The sequence below is a fragment of the Protopterus annectens genome, chromosome 1.part2 (genome assembly GCF_019279795.1).
Source record: "Protopterus annectens isolate FY-2018-M chromosome 1.part2, PAN1.0, whole genome shotgun sequence".
In the NCBI taxonomy this organism is placed as follows: Eukaryota; Metazoa; Chordata; order Ceratodontiformes; family Protopteridae; genus Protopterus; species Protopterus annectens.
In genome coordinates, this window is record NC_056727.1 from 363,767,470 (window position 1) to 363,788,041 (window position 20,572).

Below are 20,572 nucleotides of genomic sequence, written 5' to 3' on the forward strand. Positions count from 1 at the left end.
AGATTAAAATCAGAGACAGATTTACTTGCAAATCTAAGTTTGTTGTATATTTAGTTCTATGCATGCCCAGTCAGTCATTTTATGTTGTAGAACAACCAGAGAGCTTTATATGAGCACAAATATGCAATATCAGCTGGCACTGACAAAAATGGTTTAAGCAAGCATTATACGTCATCCAAATATAAAATGGATTTCAAATTTATTGTATTAGATTATGCTGCAAGGTATGACGATAAGTTTGATGCTGAGGAAGAATTAGGGCGGAAAGAATATTTATGACAAGTTAAACTTAATGCTTGTTATCCACCAGGATTAAACAGCAGAGAAGGTTTTGTTGCTTACCTGAAACACAAAGGGTTAAAGCACTAAACTATTTTAATCACATGACTAGGTATTATATAAATGTTTGCTGATACTGAATGTATTCAGTCTGCAGAAGTCTCAAGGTTAGAGGCAAAAGTGGTAACTGGATACTTGTTATTTTATTGTTTTTATTTTGTGACTATTAAATAAGTTATGGGTTTTCCTATTCAGCTGCTTTTGGTCTTTTAAATTAATTCCTTAGTCAGACTACTTAAACAAAGCTGTGTGCCAAGCAGAATGCTTATTTTAATCTTTCTTAGGGTGGAATCTGGATTCTAGCTTACAAAGTTAGGGATGCATTAAAAAGCATTTTAAGTTGCCCAGGAGGGAGACAGAGTGAATGTTCAGGATATTCTTGTTTCATCTCTCAAAACATCAGCTAGTTAGTTATGTGCATTAGAAAAGAATAAGAACCGGAGAAGACTGAAAAATAATCATATTACTAAATGATAGCTGTTTAGCAAGTGCATTGGCATATAGTCAGTTTCATTTGAAACAATAGGTAATTGTTTTTCTTTCCTAGATGTAGCCCCATCCAGTTCCAGTTGGTCTCATTTATTCTTTTGCTTCCTGTAGCCCCACCTAGCTTTGAAGTAATCCCCTTGCTCTGTGTTTTATCTTGTTATGGACGTAAAGAAGATAAATCAAATATATTTCACTTAGCATTTGCATCAGACATAGATTTTAGAGGCTTATAACTCACTCCCTGGAAAAGTGTGTGACCTGTACGTGCTTTGTCAAGCAGCAGTTATGGGCATATTTTTTTCTCCTTGAACAGGTTCTGACCAAAGACCTGGAGAGACATGCATTAGAACTTCAGGAGCAGGAAGGACTTCAAAGTGAAGAAGCACCAATTGTGAATGTACCTTGTATCCATGCAAGGTAAGCAAAGTATATGTACTTGAGAGTATAATGTTAGGAAAACCTCCTTGCTGCTGAGTGTTTTGAATTACTGCATACAACATTGTATTTCCTGGTGCCAACACAGACCATTTGAATATGATTTTATCCAAGTATCTTTTTTAAACAGCTTATTTGTTGAACATTAAGCAACAAAGTATAAATAAAATCATAGTATAGCCTGTGGAATTGCAAGCGACAGGCATACCACAGTTTTCTTAAAAACAGTGGCTTTCTTTACCAGAATGTGATGCAGGTTGATTTTAACACAAACAAGCACGAAAGTGCAGACATGTCTGAAAATAAAGCAGTAACTCAATAGTTCAGGTTTTCAGTACAGCAAACAGTTCAGTTCATTGACCACTTTGCTAGTAGTGCTATGTTAAAGTGCAAACACAGGTTTCAGGGCTGAATAGTCTTAAATGCATCCCTTAACTAAACAATATACAAGAAGCTAAAAAAAAAAATCTTTATTAACAGTGCGCAAAAACATTTAGTGCAAAGTCTGTTATCACTGGGACTTCCACTGGTGGAAAACTAGTCTTTTACCAGTGCTTTTCTGATTAGGTAGTTTAACGTGTCAGTAGATAATTATTTTATCAACAGCTATGTGGTTCAACAGTTCTTGGTCTCAGATTTCCAAAACAAATTCAAGTCTTGGAGCTGATGGTGCAACTTTACTTTGCCTCTACTTTCACCAGAGTGTGCCGTACTCCTCTGGACTCTCATTTAACTTCTTCAACCATACTGAAATTTTCCTGGTCTTAAGATGTAGATGTAGATGTACAGCTGACATGTATAACCTGGGATGCAAGTATCTCGTTTTAGAGGAACTGATCCCTACTTCCTTGTTTGTTGTGCATTCTCCCAAAAAATGGCTCTATTCCTCCTTTACCAGATACCCAATTAAATTATTTTTCTAACACTGGCTGACTAAATGTCCCTACTTATTCCTATTTTCCTTATCTGTTAAACATTCTCCAGCTGGAACCACTACGCTATGCTACAAGACATTAACAGTGTACTAGAATTTGGTAGGGAAATCTTTTCTTTTTTGCAGTTAATCAAATACCAGTGTGCAGTAGCATATAATTTTACAAAATTCAATTCTGTAGTGATAAATTTAAGAGCTCACTGGTTTCATAAAATCATGCTGCATGGGAAGTGACCTTTGTTTCCATTTATGGGTAATATGATGTCCTTCAAGGATGCATCTGCAGTCCTTACAAATGGGTTGTCCTGTCCTCAGGCAGCCCTTCGGTCGGCCGGATTCCAAAGTCTGGGTCTGGCCTCGGCTGATGTCGCACTTCACCCAACGTCATAGCTGCAGTTCTTCGGGTATAAAGGTATCAGCCGACGCCATTTTCCCCAGTCTTTCTTGCCGCGTGGCGCCCGAAGCAGAAGCTGTTCGCAAGTGCCGGTCGGTCAGAACCAGAGATTACTACTACCGAAGACTTCTAAAAAGCTAAGTACCCCATTGGGGACTCTTTCTTGCCTCAGCCGATGTCAGAAAAAGTGAATAACTGTTTAACTTGTGGGAAACAAATACCTCATAAAGATTTCCACTCTTACTGCCTACCTTGTTTAGGCCCAGACCACGACGTAGCAGCTTGTCTAGCCTGTGCTTCTTTCAACCGACGGACACTTAGACGTCGGTCGGAATTTGCTGAGGAGTTTTTCGGCTCCGCTTTTGCTTACAACATGCCATCGGAAACTCCGACTTCACAATTAACTAAAAAGCGCAAGGAAAAGGACCGACACTCGTGGTCCGCGGTTTCGGCCGAAACCGCGGTTAAGTCAACCGCGAGTGTCTCGGTTTCGGCTGAAACCGAGTCCTCGGTCCTTCCTTCGGCCGAAAGCTTGCCTCCTACCGAGGCCTCATCCAGCATGGCTGAATCTGCTACTGAAATCCCACCTGCTCTTGCAGGTTCACAGGATTTATCTGATACTATTCCTTTAGATATTTCTACTCCTGCACGTGGAGCTGCTAGGCCCCCTGCATCCATGTCGATTAAGGCTTTTGCCAGGGCTAAAGCAGCAAAATCAACCAAAATGTGCCTGCTAAGACCCTCTCACAGGCCTAGCTCTAGTACTCAAATGCTTAGTCTAGCAGAGGATCTTATTTCTTTGATAAGGGATCCCAACCTCACCCTGACAGGGCCTCTCACCCACCTCCAGAGAAGAGGCCTAGAGCAGAGCCCCTGAGCCAGTTTCTTCAGATTACTCCTCTGATGATTCAGAAAATACAGACCCTCCAGAGGGCCCTTATTCTCCTTATGAGGACTCTGATGCAGAAGACTCCATTCCTTCTGCCTCACCTCCTGAGGAATTTTCTTTGGGGAAACCTTGCATGCTATGAGGGAACAATTTCAATGGCAGGGCCAGGATTTTTCAGACTCTAGGAAAAGGCTTAAGACCTTTTGCATTTGCCACAGCTTAGGCCTTTAGCCATTCCCCCAGTACTTACTGTTGTAGATGATGCATTTAATGATGCTTGTACTGCTCCTGATTCACTTCCTCCGGCCCCTGCTAAGCCCGACAGGTACTACAGGGTTCCGGACACACATTATCATTTGTATAAGGCTCCTTTTGCAGATCCTGAAACTATTTCTCAGGGACCCAAGGCAGTAGCAGCTACCTCTGCCAAAACCCCCCTCCCCTCTGAAAGGGAATCTAGGGCCTTAGAGAGATGGGGTAAAAAGTTTACACTTCTGCTACTCTTTCGGCTAGGGCCTTAAACTGTCAATTCCACATGATTCAGTATCAGGAATTTATGTTAGATCAGTTAACTAAAAAACTGTCCTCGCCTGAACCATTAGACAAAAAATCTCTTCAGGAAATGGTACATAACATTCAGCAGGTCAGTAATCATTCCTTAAAATGCGGCTATGATGCACTGGAGGCTTCCTTTAGATCAGCTATGACTGGTACAGTGATCAGAAGGCATGCATGGTTAAAAGAGCAGTCCTTACCAGACCATGTTAAATCAAAGCTTCTAGATGCTCCCATGGATAAGCTCAATTTGTTTGGCTCCCCTGCACAGCAGGTGCTGAAGAAGGTGGAAGAGAAAGCAAAATCTGTCCAGACAGTCAAGGATTTCTTACAGGTCCAGCCTCCAAGTTTAGTAGGAACTGGCCTTCCAAGAATTGGTCCTTTCCACACACCACCAGAACACAGAGAGGCAGGAATAGGCGCCCAAGAGGCAGGGGTCAATCCAGAGGTGCCTACAGGGGACGTCAGTGGCAGCCTAACAACCAGCGAAGTACTGCCACAGATCCAGCCACTACCACTTCCACAGGACAATCACAGTGACTTGGCTCTGCGACCGCCTACCAGGGAACAACTAGAAGCACCCTTAGGCAGCAAACTAGCCTTATTTTCGGAAAACTGGCATCACATCACAGGAGACAAATGGATTTTACAGACAATAGACCAAGGTTACAGGTTTCGCTTCCATACTCTACCAAGGAAGAGAGGAATGCCAAACCTACCTCCAAATCAAAAGACAAAAGCTCTAGAACAAATAGACCACTTAATAAGGATGAGAGCTATAGAAAAGGTACCGTCTATGGAACAAGGGCAAGGATTTTACTCCAGACTTTTCCTGGTGCCAAGAAAAGAAAACCAATGGAGACCTATTCTCGACCTGTCCGCTCTAAACCCATATCTCATTGTTCCAAAATTCAAAATGCTGACCCTACAGCAACTTCTTCCCATGCTGGGCAAGGAGTCTTGGCTGGTAACTCTAGATCTCAAGGAGGCATACCTGCACGTCCCCATACGACCAAATTGCAGAAGATACCTCAGATTTCTTGCAGGATCAGAGCATTATCAATTCTCAGCATTGCCCTTTGGCTTATCTACTGCGCCCAGAGTATTCACGAAATGCCTGGCATCAGTAATTGCTCATTGCAGGCTTCAGGGAATTCAAATTTACCCTTACCTGGATGACTGCCTGTTGCAAGCGGACAACAAAAACAAATTACAAAAAGATTTGAAAAATGTCATTCATCTACTACAAGCCTTGGGATACACAGTCAATATAAAAAAGTCAAAGCTGATACCATCCCAAAGGATAACCTTCTTGGGTGCAGAACTGGACACATCAAATCAAATGGCATCCCTCACAGCAGAAAAACAGAAGCACCTTCCTCTCTATTTCATGGCATTAACAACGCAGAACCAGCTAACAGCAAGGAAAGTCCTGCAAGCCCTGGGTTACATGGCATCCTGCATAATATTGATTCCACATGCCAGACTACATATGAGGAAGTTGCAATGGTACCTAAGGAATTTATGGTCTCAGCACAAGCACAGCCTAGAAACCCAAATTCCAAAAATTCCATGCCTGAAGCAAGAATTCCAATGGTGGGCTCAGGCCAGTCAACTGAACAAGGGACTGCCCTTCCACAGCCCTCAACCAAGCCAGACTATCACCACGGACGCCTCAGACCTCGGTTGGGGGGCACACATGCTGGACAAGTGCATACAAGGCCTATGGACTCAAGACCAGCTGAACCTACACATAAATCAAAAGGAGATGCTGGCAGTAAAACTGGCAATTCAGGCATTCAGACCGTTTCTTCAACAGGGTCACTTGCTGATAAGGACGGACAACACCACAGTTATGTGGTACATCAACAAACAGGGAGGCACACATTCATACCCTCTATGCCGGATGGCAATGGACCTCTGGAATGTGGCCCTGAGCTTCAACATTCAGCTACAGGCAATATTTGTACCGGGAAAAGAAAATATACTAGCAGACATCCTAAGCAGAACTACCACTGATGCCCACGAATGGATGCTGCATCCAGACATCTTCAAATCCATTACAAGAAAATGGGGACTACCAGAAATAGACTTATTCGCATCCCCACACAACCACCAATTGAAAAAATTCTGCACAAGTACATACCACCCACTTGCTTGGAAGGTGGACTCCCTATCTTTCAGTTGGAAAAACCTGACAGCATATGCATTCCCACCTCTTCCTTTGATGCACAAGGTGCTACTGAAGATCAAAGAGGACCGGCCAAGGATCATCCTGATAGCTCCAGACTGGCCGAGGCAGCATTGGTACCCATTACTGAGGAGTATGTCTCGGGAACAAATATGGCCTCTGCCCCTAGTTCCCTTACTACTAACACAGAACAACTTCAAAACCCTGCATCCAAACCTGAAAACGCTACAGCTAGCTGCCTGGAACATTGCATAAGACAAAATAACCCAGATTTATCTCAAAGGGTTAAGGACATTATCTTGGAGGCTCGCAGACCTCAACAAGGAAAACTTATTCAGCAAAATGGAAAAGATATCTCATTTGGAGTGCAGCAAAAGGAGAAAATGTGTCACTGGCAAACATAGCTAACATCCTGGAATACTTGGCAGAACTTTTCCACAATGGCCTGTCCTATTCTTCCATTAAGATTCATGCATCAGCTATTTCAGCAGAATACAACATGGATCCTCCAGTCTTCTCGCATCCTCTACTCAGGCAGTTTCTGAGAGGAATTAAAAATGTAAAACCACCAAGGAAGCCACCATTGCCCGCTTGGGACTTGAACTTTGTGCTAGAAAAGTTGACACTCCCTCCTTTTGAGCCAGCAGCAACAGCAGAATTACAGTATTTATCATGGAAAACTGCTTTCCTGCTTGCAATCACTTCAGCAAGAAGGGTTTCTGAATTACAGGCATTAATGGCAGTACAGCCCTTCCTTATCTTCCATCAAGATAGAGTGTCCATGAGAACTAATCCTACTTTTATGCCAAAGGTGGTCTCCAGAGTATCTTTAAACCAGGCTATCCACCTGCCTACATTCTTCCCCAACCCACAGAACAGGGGAGAAAGGCTATTACATACCTTGGATGTACATAGACAATTGCGCTACTACCTGGACAGAACCAAGAGCAATAGAAAAACTGACCAGTTACTGGTAGCATATGCAACAGGAATGGAAGGAAAAGCAATTTCAAAACAAAGAATCTCTAAGTGGATAGGAAATTGCATTAAATTTTGTTACTCTTACCATGGGAAGACAACTCCAGAAAACATCAGACCTCATTCCACAAGGGCTACAGCCACTACTACAGCTTTTTTACGAGGAGTGGCTACCAAAGACATTTTAGAGGCTGCTACTTGGAGCTCCGTGCATACATTTGCCAAGCATTATAATCTACCCTTATACTCCAGATCCCGAGCAGGTTTTGCCACTGCTGTTTTGCAAGGGATCTTAACTACACCATAATCTTATTATTACCTCCTCCCCCAGTTTGGCTATGGTATTCTACCCATTTGTAAGGACTGCAGATGCATCCTTGAAGGACATAGTACAGTTTTGTACCTACCATAAATGTAGATGTCCGAGAGGTATGCATCTGCAGTCAGGATTACCCTCCCTCCTTCCCCTCTGTGGTACTCCTAGGGTATTTGCCCATCTTCTAGCTAGCTGGGGGAATCTATTATGGTGTATTTGTTTGTATATATGTACATACATGTTTATTTTTATTTGCTCTCTGTTATTTGGAAACTTTTACATTTATCCAAATTTAGCCTTCCTAGAGGGCACCTGGCATCTGGGGCAAGAAACACTGAGGAAAATGGCGTCGGCTGATCCCTTTATACCCGAAGAACTGCAGCTATGACGTTGGGTGAAGTGCGACATCAGCCGAGGCCAGACCCAGACTTTGGAATCCGGCCGACCGAAGGGCTGCCTGAGGACAGGACAACCCATTTGTAAGGACTGCAGATGCATACCTCTCGGACATCTACATTTATGGTAGGTACAAAACTGTACTTTTCTTTGCTACTAGCACTGTATGATCGACCCCTCTTGGGCTGTCCTTGGATCGAAAGCCTTCATTGGATCTGAAAGGTTATGCTCCTGTTGTCATTTCACCCTTGCCATCTACTTCATTTTTGGATCCGAGATCCACTTCAAACAGCAGAAGCCGTATGCCAGAGTATGCACTGAAACGTGTGTCACCTTCTCTACCCATGCAACTTTTTCAGACTCTGGAGAAACATTCTAGACCCTCATCCACAGCATCTTCCAGACCTTCTAGGAGTTTGTCAGAGGTGAATGTGGATAGGATGATGCAGAAATTTATCAGGGCTCAGATCCAGATGGGGTCTCCTCCTGGATCCATGAGTGTACCTGGTAACTCCATTCTCTCTCCTTCTCCAATCTGACCCATTTTCGGAGTCCCAGGATATGAGATCCCTGAGGTTCAGCATCTGATCTAAGGACATTAACTTCTTCGACTCTGACAGTGTCCTTGACCGGTTCTGCTCGGCTACCCTTGGATCAGAGCTGTTCTTGGATCTGAGAGGCTGGAGCCAGGTTGGAGGGGTAGGGTTCAGCTCCAAATTTGTCGGATCCATCCCTTCCACTTAGAGCCTCAGCTCTGGACAGCTCAGATCCGATTCTCACCTTGAGGCTCAGATCTTTGAATGGCTCTGACCTACCTTCCTTGGAGGCTTCAGTTCCGAGTGGGGGAGAGAGCGGTTCCCCTGGTCCTTCGGCATTCAAGGTGGTAGAGAGGAATTTCTCTCTTCACAGGGATCTGTCCTCTCTTATCTCAGATCCTACCCATCTCCCATCTTTGATTCTGAGTTCTGAGCCTATCAGACCTATTCTACAGGGACATACAGTTCCTGTAGAGGATCCCCCCCCTTCTGATATCTCTTCCAAACACCCCACCGAGGAGGTTTCTCAAAAGAGGACGTGTAAGAGGAGACACACAGATTCACCCTTGGAGTCTGTCACAGAAGACACTGATTTTGATGAGGGAGAAGGATTCTCCGTGATCCCTACCTGATGACATCTGCTTTGGAGATATCCTCAAACATATAGGGGTGGCTGGTCTTACCAATTTCCTTCTCCTGAAGAAACAGTGTTTCTGGAGGCTTTTGGTAATGGACCATCTACATTTTGGGTGAGCCCCCCCCGTGGATGAACTGATTGACTTGGTTTCCAGCTGGGCTTGGAAGGAATCAGACACTGTCAAACCTTTTTCCAAGCACCCAGACAAATTTCTGGCCCCTCCTGCTGATAGACCCCATTGGAGCAAAGGAGTCCCACTAGATGCTATGGTGGTGGTGGAAGCAGGCACAAAGAAGGAGCTAGCTGAGCAGAGTTCTTCTGTCCATTCACCAAACAAGGAGTCCAAGCAAGTGTTTACCTCCGCTATGTTCGTGCTGAGGTCTTTAAACTACTTGGCACAGTTCACTCTGCTGCAGAGAGATTTGACTAATGAGTTATCAAACATTGTCTTGGAGTCCATGTCTGCTGAGGATTTCAAAAAGATTTCCTCTCAGCTGGCCACTGTGCTGTCCATTTCTAATGCTTCAGTGAGGCTGATCTTTTTTTGCAGCAGACGGTACCTCATGAGCAGCCAGTTCAGGCATAGCCATAAGGAGACATGCATGGATGTGGCTATGCGGTTTTGCAGAGGCCTTCAAGACATCCTTTATCAGTGCCCCCTTTGATGGCACTTCCTTGTTCGGGCCATCAGTTAAAGACACACTTACCCACAGTGAACAAGAGGGAAAGACGCTCTCTGCTGTATGAATCAAGTTTTCCACCTCTTAACGAACCTACTCTAGAAACCAATGAGGTGGTAAGTAGATGTGGTTCCAAAAATCCTAGGGACTTTTCCAGGATTCACATGGCTATAATTCCTTCAGAAGCAGAGGAGGAAATTTTAATGGAAGATGTTGCCCTAGAGGCAGAAGGAGTCCGCAGAACCAGGGCTTCAGAGATTCTTTTTCTGATAGGCCATATCAGCGCTCCTGAAGCCCTGCCCAACTGTCCAACTCTGGAAAAAGTTGAGGGTCATTTCTCTTTGTGCCTAGACGCAGGGACAGATATCACAAACGATTTGTAGGTTAAGAATCATATCCAGACTTTACTACATATAATTTTCCCTTCCTTCTCTTCCTATCCAAAAGAGGAAACTTAGCTACAGAAAAGAGTCATCTTGAAGGCCCTACCTGAATAAATAGGATTTGGAGTGCATGCTTCTTTTTAGTGCCAAAGAAAACAGGGGACCTATGATCCATTTTGGATTTAAACAAGTTGAACCAGTATGTAAAGAAGACGAAGTTCCACATGATCACAGCTCAGTCCATCCTGCCTGTTCTGCGCAAGGACAATTGGATGTGCTGTATAGATCTCCAGGATGTGTACTATCACATAAAAATAGACAGGCAATTCAAGAGACATCTACACTTTCAGCTGGGAGCCAATCATTACCAATTCAGAGCACTGCCCTTTGGACTCACCACTGCCCCCAGGGTGTTTATCAAATGTATGGCAGTTGTGCCAGCTTACTTGAGACTCAAGGGATTCCAGGTGTTTCCATATCTCGATGTTTGGCTCTTCACTGCCCCATCCAGGCATCAACTGTTACAAGACCGGGACTACTTGTTCCAGGTTTCCAACACTTTAGGCATCTCAGTAAACCATGCCAAGTCACATCTAGTCCTGGTACAGACCCTGGAGTTCATAGGGACTCTTTTGAATACTAAAGTTCAGGTGGCACCCTTACCCCTACATTGCATCACATCTTTGAGACACCAGGTTTGGTCTGTTTTCTCTCACCCTTCTCCTCCAGCAAGATTAGCACTGCAAGCTCTGGGGTGAATGTCAGCTGCCATACTTCTGATTCCTCTAACGCGATTATTTATGCAAATTCTTCAGTAGAACTTGGTGGTACAATGGTCCATTCTTTATCGGCCACTACCATTTCCCATAAGACTCATTCTAGTCTGCAAATGACATATTCATTGGTGGATTCAACCCTACAGTCTTTTTCTAGGCAAACCATTCATTCTTCCACCCACAACTGCCACAGTGATCACAGATGCTTCCCAACTGGAGTTGGGGAGGGGGGCATTGAAACCAAATTGCATATCAGCATCCTAGAGATGAGGGCAGTCCTCCTAGTGTTGCAAGCATTTCAAGATGTTCCCCCTGTGGGGACTATCGCAGTCCAAACAGACAACATGTCAGTAGTCTGATACAGCAACAAACATGGAGGAACCCAATCTTACCCACTGTGCAGAGAGGCCATGAGGATTTGGGAGTGTGTGATCACTTCAGACCATTTTCTCTTTGCAACGCATAACCAGAGGAAAACCAGCGCACTAGCAGACCGGCTCAGCAGATCCATTCTGATGCCTCACAAGTGGTTTTTCAACCAGTCGGTAGCGGATATGATCTTCAGCCGCTGAGGCCAGCCTTGCTGTGACCTGTTTATCTCACCCTTCAAGAGCAAGTGCAGTAAGTACTTCATTCTGATCCCCCTTCTGAGGGAGTCACCGAGAGATGCTTTGATTCACGATTGGCCTTCTGAGGGAGTCACTGAGAGAAGCTTTGATTCACGATTGGCCTCTGGGTCTCCTGTATGCCTGACCTCCTTTGGCTTTATTGGCCTGAAATTGCCCATTAAAACGACTTCAAATGTAAAAGTCATGGGCAATCAGAATCGCCATATAGCTGAAACACCTGATGTTCATAAGGGTCATTTGCATATATCCCATGTACCTCTGTTACAGAAGGTTTGGGAGGTCACTCATTGGAAGTTCTAGCTTGGCTGGAGTTTTCAATTAGTTTTTTTTCTGATTGTTTTTTCAGTGTGACCTTCCAACTCTTTGTTTTAATTTGACCTCCTCTTCCTCTGATTTCAAAGTTCTTACAGAAAGCAAGCACGCTGAAGAGCTCAGTCATCCTCATTGACCCCTTCTGGCCTCGACAGGTATTGTTTCCCTTACTATGGTCTCATTTGAGATATCCTCCATGGATACTGGAACCCACTCAGGATCTCCTGTTCCATCCATCCAGAATTCAACACCCCAGTCTCCACTCCCTCGAGCTAACCATATGGTTTCCCCACATCCAGTAATAGTTACTGTCCAGGCTTTCTTCACCAATTCCCAAGATTATCTTGGCCTCCCAGAAGGCTTCTACTACGAAAGGCTGTAGAAGCAAATGGAAAAGATTTTCTGTTTGGGCCCCCAACCTGAATATCGACCCTTTTTCAGCACCAACATTGGCCATTCTTCTCTTTCTAACAACTCTTTTTAAAGAAGGAGCTAGTTTTTCTACAATTAAGCTTCAGTTGGCAGCGATTTCTAATTTCCATTCCGGAAATTAATCCTTTTTTTCTGGCTTTGTCCAGGTTGTGTAATGACCTTCATGAAGGGCTTCTTTTTCCTCAGACCCACAATAAAGGACCCTTCTCCTCCTTGGGACCTTACTGAGGTCCTTCAGAGATTAACTCAGAAACCCTTTGAACCGGCAGACAAATGCAATATGAAGTTTCTTTCTTGGAAAATGATCTTCTTAGTATCTGTCACTTCAGCAAAAAGAATTCCAGACTCTATCAGCTAAGCCTCCTTACATTATTTTTCATAAGGATGGGATGTCTCTACAGACCAACCATTCCTTTCTTCCAAAAGTGGTGATGGAAAGTAACATTGACCAGTCCATACATTTACCAGTCTTCTTTCCAAAATTTACGAAGAAGGGAGAATACATGCTTTATCTCCTTGATGTGCACAGACAATTATGTTTTTATCTTTATAGGACAAAGCAGTTCAGGAAGTCCAATCAGCTGTTTGTATCCTTTTCCCATAACCACTTGGGTTAGGCAGTATCTAAGATTACACTAGCTAAATGGATTACTGATTGCATTTCATTGGCTTATTCTCAGAAAGGACTAGATTTGCCACAACCCCCACAAGCTCACTACACTCTGTCTATGGCTACTTCATCTGTTTTTTTAGTCAAGGACTTCCATTGATGACATTTGTGTTGCAGCGACATGGTCAAAGACTTGTACTTTTGTTACACATTAGAAATTAGACATCATCTCCAGAAGAAGAGCTTCTTTTGGTTTGACAGTGCTCTGGCATGTCCTTCCATGAGGACCTCCTGAGGGCTACGTAGCTGGGTACTTTGTCCCATTGGTGAGGAAGAATGAAAACCACTACCTCATTGGTGAGGAAGAATGAAAACGACTACCTCAGATTTTATAAGTTCTGTACTCGCCATAACTTGGCATCTGTGTTGTCCATTTTCATTCTTCCTCCCCTTTCCTGCCATCCATCTCCCATGCTTGTCACTCCTAGAAGTATCTGTTAGACTGTATTAGAACCCTTCAGTTCCAGGTGTGAGCCCTGACTTTTCTTATGTCTATATCTCTGTTATAAAGTGGGAGTTTAGTTAGCAAACTCGATCTGAGGTGCTGCGGCTAGAATAGTGCATTAGGGGTAGAGGGAGGAGCTCGAGAGCTGGATCTGAATGTATGCAGCTGAGTCAGTTCCGAGGATCGGATCCCAACCCATTAGTGAGGAAGAATGAGAATGGACAACAGATGCCAAGTTATAGTGAGTACATAACTTATAAATTCCCTTTAAATGTCTCTTATAAATGGAGAATACAAGCCCAGCTTTGCTAGAGAATTCCCCTTTTTGGATGAACCTGGCCAAATTACTTATTTAGACGTAATGTAAGGTAATATAGTTAAATTAGTAGATTTAATTTATAAGGAGATAAAAGTAATTCAGTGTGTAAAACTTCCTTAGAAGTGACACTAAGGTCATCTGTAACAGGGTGCCTTACCTTGCTGACCATCCTCTCAACTGTTTGATATGTCTTCGGTTAAGAATTCCTGATTTGAAGGAGTTACTTCAAAGGTTTCATAATCAGTGCCTTCTTGGCTTGATTAACCTTCTATTCCAACAGCTATTTGAATTTCTTCTTTAAAGACTTGCATATGATATGCAGAATACTGTTTAATATATTAACTTATGTTGTTCCTTCAGGAGTTCTTGTTGGCACTATATTAGTTTATAGCCCAGAATTTTAAGAGCAACCCTAGTAAATTCCTTTTTTTCTCATTTGTTGATTGGATAAGCTTAGTAGACAAAAATGCCACTTTTCAGGGGCAACTGGGGAGCACTTTCTGGTTAAATAACTTGCTCAGAGTCATCAAGTAGGCAAATGGAGGTGGATGGAATCAAACCCTGTACCCTGAGCACAGGCAGCAGCTCATTAACAGCTTCGAGCTTAATCCTCTGTGATAACTGCCATATCCTTTTAAAAGGTTTGGCAAGGCCTACTTGAATGATTCTCACTCCTCGAGATGTCTAGTTCTAACATGTTGTGCTTCACCCTGCCATCCTTCATAAAATTCAGATATACGAGTCATAGATTCCTCCACTTGTAGATCAAGAGTGTATGAGGGCCAAAGTGCATTTTATCCATATAGAAAAGTGTATTCCAGACCTTTTACTCAACTTCTGCCCCCATCTTGGAAGAAGATCCACCGTCATAAAACACTAACCATGTTATTTTAGTAATTTCCCAGAGGATTATATAAATTAACAATGGTAATTCTTTGTCATCCTAAAAGACCTTTAGTAATAGTATAGCTGCCCTCTGGATCCCTCCTCTGCTTAAGCAGTTCAACAGGAGTCCCTCCCTAATCAAAATCTCTACTCCTTTACTTTTACATATAGGGTATGCACTCACAGAAAAAAACTTCCCCTGACAAACCCATATTTTTAACAACCTTGCATCCTCAAGATCCTTTAAATGCATCTTCTTGTAATAAATTAAAGTTATAGGTAAATTTCTTTTTATATCCAAATATTTTGTCATGCTTTACCACACTTGTAAAACTGTTCACATTCCTGGAAAAAATCTCATGGCACACACCCTTTTAATTACAGAACAAACTATTTTTCTGCATTAACTAAATATTTTGAGAAAAATACCTGTAGTAGGCCATTTGCATATACTGTAGATATCCATACGTAAAGTCCATGAAGAATGATTGTATACATTAATATATGTGGTTCTAAATAGCTAGCTTACTATACCTCCTAAGGGTTGCCTATGGTGTATGTGTATGTATATGACTGAACAAATATGCATGTGCAAATAAGTTTACCCTACAATATACAAGAGTAAAAAGCTCTACAATACATCCCAGTCTATATGTAGTGTTTAGCATTGTGACTAAAACTATAATGTAACCTCCTCCAGATACAGCATCTGGAGAGTACACTGGCACGTTTCAGTTAGGTCAAGGAAAGACGGTGACTGAATGGGAGGTATGTCTTCAGCATAATATGATTTGAGTTAACCCAGACATTTAATAGGTTAAATAATTTGCAGTAGAAATTGTACATCGAACTCTTGTGCAATGTGGTGGCCTTGCATTACACAGTGTGCACACTTAATGAAACTATTCTGCACAGAATGTTTCTGAATCATATTAAAAGTGTTTGGGTTCATAGGTAGGTACTAGGCTATCGGCCCTAGGGCCTATACAAACCTAGCCAAAAGGGTACCCTGGCTTTTGCCACCCAAGAAAATTATTTTCCTGTGCCCCTGTCGAGCAGAGCCACAGAGGTGATCCCCGGGGTGAATTTCCTATTTCCCATCCAATCATCAAGATTTTTCTTGGAGTGCTAATGAGGAGCTTTGTTTGACATAGATAGGTAGTTTGTTCCAGAGTATGGGAAGTCTCTGGGACAGGAATCTATCCCTCCAGCATGTTCTGTTTATTGTGGTGACAAGGTTTAGGTCCCTAGAGTGTGTAGCTCGGAGGGTCCACATCGTTAGGAGTTTCAGTTATGGCTCCTAGTTTGCAGTCATCTGCGAACTTCGTTAGCCAAAGACCTTCTGTGTTAGCCTGTACTTCAGAAAAGTAGATAACCAAACAGGAGAGGACCCAGGACTGAACTCTCTGGTACTCCATTTGTCACTGTTCTGAAGTCGGATTTGGAGTCTGCTACTTTCACAGTGTGGGTTCTGTTAGTGAGCCAGTTGGCAACCCATCTTGTGACATAGGGATTTATACCTAGTTTAGTGAGTTTATCTATAATTTCAGAGTGGGGAATGGTGTCAAAAGCCTTGGCGAGATCTAGATAGGCTTTGTGAACCACCTTACCCTCGTCTATGGCCTTGGTGACTGCTTCAAAGAAGTCTGTCAGGTTTAAGAGACATGATCTGCCTTTTACAAACCCAAACTGGGTGGGGTCCAGAGTTTGGAGATTATCAGTGTGTCTTTGTTTATAAGTTCCATGATGATACATTCCATGGCCTTGCAGACCAGGCTCGTTAGGCTAACGGGGCGGTAGTTCCCAGGGTCCGTGGTGGCTCCCCATTTGTGGAGTGGGATAACCGTTGCTGTGCTCCATTCAGTGGGCACAAAGCCTGAGGTGAGGCTATGATTGAACATGGTGTTTAGTTGGGGTGCCAGTTCATTCTGTAGTTCATGTAGAACGCAGCCTGGGATTTTGTCAGGTCCCATGGATGCTGTGTTCTTGGCTTTGGAAAGTGTGGTGTTTACCTGTGCAGCCGTGATTACATGAACTTTGCATTCTTCCGGTATAGAGATGAGCCCTTTAGGGGGTGAGAGGGGGGTAAACTTAGCACCAAACCTATCTGCCAGGATATATATTCTGTATATTTGGTGCCATTGTGCTGTAACTCAGAGCAGATCTGAGTGTTGCCATTGAGATTCTTGATATAGCTATAGAATGCTTTTTGGCTGTCTTTAGAATCAGTGGCGATTTTGTTTTCGTAACTGGCTTTGGAGGATTTTATGAGGGATCTCCGCTTCTTTCTGAGGCTGACCAGTGAGTTCCTCCAGTCATGGGATTTTACTCTTTTTGCAACAGTTTCTTTCTTCTGTTGTAGAGTTTGTTTATGGCAGGGGACCACCAGATTGGCTTCCTTTTTTTGGAGGGCAGCATCTTGATTCTTTTAGGGATAGCACGATCCATGCACTCGTGTAAGTGCTTACAAAGTGCATTTGTATAGGATTCGGCAGTCGTACCTCTATTGTCCATTTGCATGGGTGTCGTGAAGTTTGCCACTTCTGTCTTAAGAAGCGTGAAGTTGGCGTTGGAGAAATTTTTTATGGTGGTTTCCCTAATGGGGGTGGGGGCGGGATTAGCTTGTGGTCTGATCTGACCAACGAGGAATTGACCTCTGGTGTGGAACACCAGTCGCCATGTTGGTAATGACCAGGTCTAGGATGGGACAACCATAGTCTACCATATGTTGTATTTGGAGTAGTTACCAGTTAGCTCTTCCGTTTGTAAAAGTCAGTGCAGATGCTCATCATAGCAGTATTAAGGCATCATACTGTTGACACCATTCACATATAAAGCTGTGCTTTTTTTTTTTAAACTAACTTTCACATGTTTAAAGATGTCCACATGTAAATGTGAGGTAAGACTGTTTGTTGGCAGCATACTGTTACTTTTTTGTTTTTTATTAACTTTATTTCTTTGTCATTAACTAAAATTAATAAGATGTCTATCAATGCAGCCTGGAAGCATCTTAATTCTGCTCCCTTAGCTCCTAAGAAGGCATAAACCCTCTACAAGTGCCCTAGAACGACAGAGTGGTATCCTAACTAAACATCCCAGGTTATATTTTTGGTGACCTATATATTCCAGCAGAAGCCCCAGAGACAGTAGTACATTTCGTCCTGATGAATGGACTTGGGCTTTGGGCAAGTTGGATAATCATCTGTCACATTATGGATTTTGTCTGTCAGCTGTTTGCCTCACCAAGTGTTCTAGTCCTCCTTAGTGGATGTAGCACTGAAGAATCTGACAGACCTGAATGACTCTGGAATCAAGGAAGATCTTATGACAAATACTGTGGCTTCTACAGCAGGATTCCATGTAGTTCACTCTAATGTTGACTCTGCAAGTGCTGTGGGCTCAGGAATGATGTTCTTCGTGTTTCACTGTTGCAGTCATCACATTTGGGTTATCTGCCTGCAGTTAGCCCTCAGCCGGCCTGAATACCAGAGTCTTGGATTCCTGCGTTGGATGCTGTCTCTTCTTCCATGACATCAGGTCATCAGGGGTATAAAACATGCAGCCGACACCATTACATCAGTCTTTCTTGCCACTCAGTACCCGAAGCAGAAGCAGTTCGCAAGTGCCGGTCAGCCGACTCCTGAAATTTTCATTTTCCAGTTTCAGAAGTCTTCAAAGAACTAAGTACCTCATTGGGGATCCTTTTTCTTGCTCTTAACCGATGTCAGTAAAAGTTAACAATTGTATTACTTGTGGAAAGCAAATACCAAGATTTTCATTCGTACTGCATTCCTAGCTTCGGCCCAGATGACGACGTCCCTCGCTGTCGGTTTTGTGCCTTGTTCAACCCCCGAACTATTCGTTGTTGGGCTATATTTGCAGCAAATTATTTTGGTACTCGGTATAACTATCCAGAAATGGCTTCGGTAAGCCATCAGACTACCAATATTCCGAAAAAAACGTAAGGATGAAGACAGAGACAGACTGCATATGTCCAAAACTGCCGACGACGCTTCCGTTAAGCTAGTCGCCAGTTCACCGGTACTCAGTGAGGAGCTTTCGCAGCCCCTGATACCCTCTACTTCAGATTCACAGGCCTCTACTGAGACCAATTCAGAGTCCGGTATGCCGCAAGATGCTTCTTCGACTATGGAACCTGCGGATGTGTCTACCTTGGTTGGGTCCAGAGCCGCTGTGCAGGCACCGGCTTCTGAGTGTGTATTCAGGCATAGGGACTTGCATTTTAAACCAATGCCATTTTCTTCATCCAGGCCTAAAACTCTGCCCACGCCTAGAAAACAGACGTCCAAACTGCATGCTCAGGTCCATATGCCTAAAAAAGCTAATGCTTAGATTGGCTGAAGACCTTATTACCTTAATTAGAGGAAGCCAGCCTTCCCCCTCTAAGAGACCTAAAACTGATTTTCCTTCTGATTCTTTTGATCAGGAATCTGATATTTCTGTTTCTTCTGATTAGCAGGATTTGCCCTGTCAACCTATGAGGATTCTGATGCAGAGGATTCCATTCCCTCTGCTCCCCTCCAGGAGATTTTTCTTTTGGTGAAACCTTGCACACTCTTAGGGAGCATTTCCACTGGGAAAGCCAGGATTACTCGGACTCCAAAAAGAGGCTTAGGAAATTATTACTCCTCCCTCAACACAGGCTTTTAGCTGTCCCGCCTGTTCTGGACATTGTGGATGATGCTTTCTTGGAATCTAGCCTTTCCCCAGATACTTTACCTCCAGCTCCCAGAAAACCTGACAGGTATTACAGAGTACCTGACTCTCACAAGTTCCTCTTCAAGAATTCTACTGCAGATCCAAAGACCATTTCCCAAGGACCAAAGGGCATTAAGGCTACTGCTGCCAAAAACCCTACCCCTTCTGATAGAGATTCTAGAGCCTTGGACATATGGGGTAAGAAGGTATATACTTCTTCTACTTTGGCTATTAGGGCTTTAAATTGCCAGTTTCATATGTTAAAATACGAGCAGCATATTATGAGACTACTTAAACAGAAAATGATGTTGATTCCTGACTGTGCTGAACACAAAGTATTATAGGATTTAATGCATTCTGCAGAACAAGTTGGTAAACATAATTTGCAATGTGGTTTTGACTCTTTAGAAGCATCTTGCAGGGCTGCTGTCACTGGGTCTGTACTTAGAAGGCATGCTTGGCTTAAGGAGCAAAACTTGCCAGATCATGTTAAAGCTAAATTACTGGAAGCTCCCTTAAACGAAGACCGCCTGTTTGGCAACAAAGCAAAAGATGTCCTCAAAAAGATGGAGGAAAAAGCTAAATCTATGCAAACTGTTAAAGATTTCCTGCAAGTACAGCCTCCCAGATTTAGTAGGCATTGGCCTTCAAAGAATTGGTGTATGCCTTTCCAGCCTCTTCCAGGCCTTCTCAGTCCAAACCCAGGAACAGCAGACCACCTAGGTTACAGTCTCAGGCTACGCACAGGCCTAAGCAGTGGGGGGCTCCCACTTCCAAAGCAGGGAGTAGTAAGACACCCCCCTATGGGAAAATGGCACAATGACTTAACCTCAACCATTCCAAGCCCTGCCTAGCTGCCTGCTCCCTTAGGAGGAAAGCTCGCCCTGCATGCAAAAACTGGGAACTCATTACCCAGGACAAATGAGTTTTGAATATAGTTTCCCAATGATACAGATTCCACTTCCACACCCTACCAACCCCAAACAGTTGGCCAGACCTACCCCCAAATCAGTGGGCAGAGGCTCAACAGCAGGTTCTCTCTCTTCTAAGTATCAGGGCTATTCAACCTGTTCCAGCAGAAGAAAGGGGGCAAGGTTTTTATTCAAGACTTTTCCTAGTGCCCAGAAAAGACAGCTCCTGGCGTCCTATCCTGGACCTCTCTAATCTAAACACTTTTTTGGTAATCCCAAAATTCAGGATGCTAACACTTCAACAGCTGCTTCCTATGATAGG

General features: G+C 43.4%; 1 protein-coding gene across 1 annotated transcript in view; it reads left to right on the forward strand.

Moving 5' to 3' along the window:
* Positions 1 to 20,572, forward strand: part of MCM8 (minichromosome maintenance 8 homologous recombination repair factor) — a 929,462-nt gene that overhangs the window by 86,298 nt on the left and 822,592 nt on the right. The window contains exon 6 of the mRNA XM_044056450.1: positions 1,142 to 1,245. Coding sequence (XP_043912385.1) covers positions 1,142 to 1,245 — 104 coding nt within the window. The remainder of the gene's footprint in view (positions 1 to 1,141; positions 1,246 to 20,572) is intronic.